The 2080-nt window shown below is 56.5% G+C and overlaps 1 protein-coding gene across 1 annotated transcript in view; it reads right to left on the bottom strand.

The window, feature by feature from the left end:
- Positions 1-330: 330 nt before the first annotated feature.
- Positions 331-2080, bottom strand: part of MAMSTR (MEF2 activating motif and SAP domain containing transcriptional regulator) — a 7107-nt gene continuing 5357 nt past the window's right edge. Inside the window, exons 6-9 of the mRNA XM_011979401.1 lie at positions 1966-2017; positions 1455-1640; positions 1311-1365; positions 331-1144 (exon numbers count right to left, since the gene is read on the bottom strand). Of these exons, the coding sequence (XP_011834791.1) occupies positions 861-1144; positions 1311-1365; positions 1455-1640; positions 1966-2017 (577 nt within the window). The 3' untranslated portion in view covers positions 331-860. The remainder of the gene's footprint in view (positions 1145-1310; positions 1366-1454; positions 1641-1965; positions 2018-2080) is intronic.

Raw genomic sequence — 2080 nt, 5'->3', positions numbered from 1 at the left:
TTTTTTTTTTTTTTTTTCCTTTTTTTTAAGATGGAGTTTTTCTCCTGTTGCCCAGGCTGGAGTGCAATGGAGCGATCTTGGCTTACCGCAACCTCCGCCTCCCGGGTTCAAGAGATTCTCCTGCCTCAACCTTCCAAGTAGCCACGATTCCAGGCATATGCCACCATGCCCAGTTAATTTTTTTTTTTTTTTTGTATTTTTGGTAGAGACAGGGTTTCACCATGTTGGCCAGGCTGGTCTGGAACTCCTGACTTCAGGTGATCCACCTGCCTCAGCCTTCCAAAGTGATGGGATTGCAGGCATGAGCCACCGTGCCCGGCAGAACACTTCTTTAATAAATCACTGGCATTTATATCTTGTCTCAGACTCTGCTTCCAAGAGAAGCTGATCTTAGACCTGATGCTTCTAATTTTTTCATCTCCAACCACAACCCCGGGAGGTCAGGGTCTGGCTCCCCCATTCTCCCTCTCCACTCTTTCTTGCTCCTCTCCTGCATTCAAAAGACATAACCACCTTCCAGGCTCCCCAAACAACAGGCAGCCATCTACTGGGGTCGGGAGCATGTAAAAACATCCATGAGGCCTCTGAAGGAAGCAGCAAGCAGCTTGTTTGCTGTGGCCAGCAGCAAAAGAAGCCCCCAAACGGTACCATCCCGGAGGGGGATCATAAGGAGGCCAGGTAGGCAAAGTTCAGGCAGTTGCATTGCATGTCAGCAGCACTTCAGGAGGCAGGTGGGGTTGGAGGTTGTCTCCCATCCTGTGTCTGCGGTAGGAGGGGCTCTGCTGGTAGTTCCCTCTCCTCCCTCAAAGAGCTTCTCTCCACCCCCACCAGTTCTCTGTCTCTGTAAATCCCAGAATCCATCACCACGGATCCTCCAGCAGGTCCCACAGCCGACTGCTGCTGGAGTCAGATAAGTCAGCAGAGAAGATGCTGGGGGGTGGGGGACCAGAACCCAGAGGAGGACCCCCGCTCAGGGCCTCCAGCCAGTCCAGGGAGTCCGTGGGGTCCCTGGGAGAAGGGGAGGAGGAGTTCGTGGGAGATGGGAGTGAAGAGGAGAAAACAGACGAGAGGCCTTCAGAGTCCGGGGAAGGGGACAGCACGTCGAAGGAGCCAGGGAAGTCCAGGGGAATGGGGGGCAGGGGGTCTGCGGGATAAAGAATGGTACGTGAGCTGGGAAAGTCAGGGGTCCGGCTGCCAGCCCCCCAAACCCCATTTCCAGGAGTCCAGCTCCCCAGCTCATGCCTCCCTTGGACGTAGGAGCCCGGAACCTCAGCCCCTACCTCCCCTAAATCTAAGAATTCAGATCCTACCATCAGGCTCCACCTGATCCTCCAGGATGTCATCGATGCCCCGGTTCGGAAGCAACTGCGGATGGAGAAATTCGGCGAGAACTCGGGACTCCGACCTGGACCTGACTAGAGAACCCTAGCCGGATTCAACCCACACCCTCTTACCTGCGCCCTCCGGATCGCTTCCTGCAGCTCCTCCTCCAGAGTCAGAGCCGGTGAGCCCGGCGCTGAGGAAGGGTTCAGGGCTGGAGCTGCAGCAGGAGCCGAAGTGGTGGTTGGAGCCGGCGCCGTCCCCGGGGTATCCACGGCACGTGGAAGAGGTGGCCTGTGAGATGCTGCGCTGGGCTTGACCTAGAACAGTCAGGAGGGGTAGCTCCCATAAGCCACGCCCACCGGGCGCAACCCCACCCACTCGCAACGTGTGGCTCCACCCCTTGATCCTGTCGCGACCCCTTGCTCATCAACCCCTCCTTTGGTCTCGCCCCCTATTCTTTCATTAGCTCCTCTTCCCTAAAGATCCTCCCCCCGTTGCTCTGAATTACGCCCCCTCGCTTCAAGGAAGGCTTCCCACCGCTGATCCAGGCCCCCATACTTCATTGGCTAGTTTTTTCGACTCCCCGCCCCTCCCACTTTGCTTTCTCTTCATTGGTCCACACGCGCATAGCCCCGCCCTCACCGAGCCCTGACGCCGGGCGGCTGCCAGGGCCTTGGGCCTGAGTTTTAAAGGCCTCAGATTTTAAAGATTCCAGCTGTCAGATCATGCATTCCAATTTTGGGTCACTATAAGGATG

This window comes from Mandrillus leucophaeus, unplaced genomic scaffold (assembly GCF_000951045.1).
Source record: "Mandrillus leucophaeus isolate KB7577 unplaced genomic scaffold, Mleu.le_1.0 Scaffold200, whole genome shotgun sequence".
Taxonomy (NCBI): Eukaryota; Metazoa; Chordata; class Mammalia; order Primates; family Cercopithecidae; genus Mandrillus; species Mandrillus leucophaeus.
The sequence above is the reverse complement of the archived record's forward strand: the minus strand, read 5'-3'. Positions and strand labels throughout refer to the sequence as shown.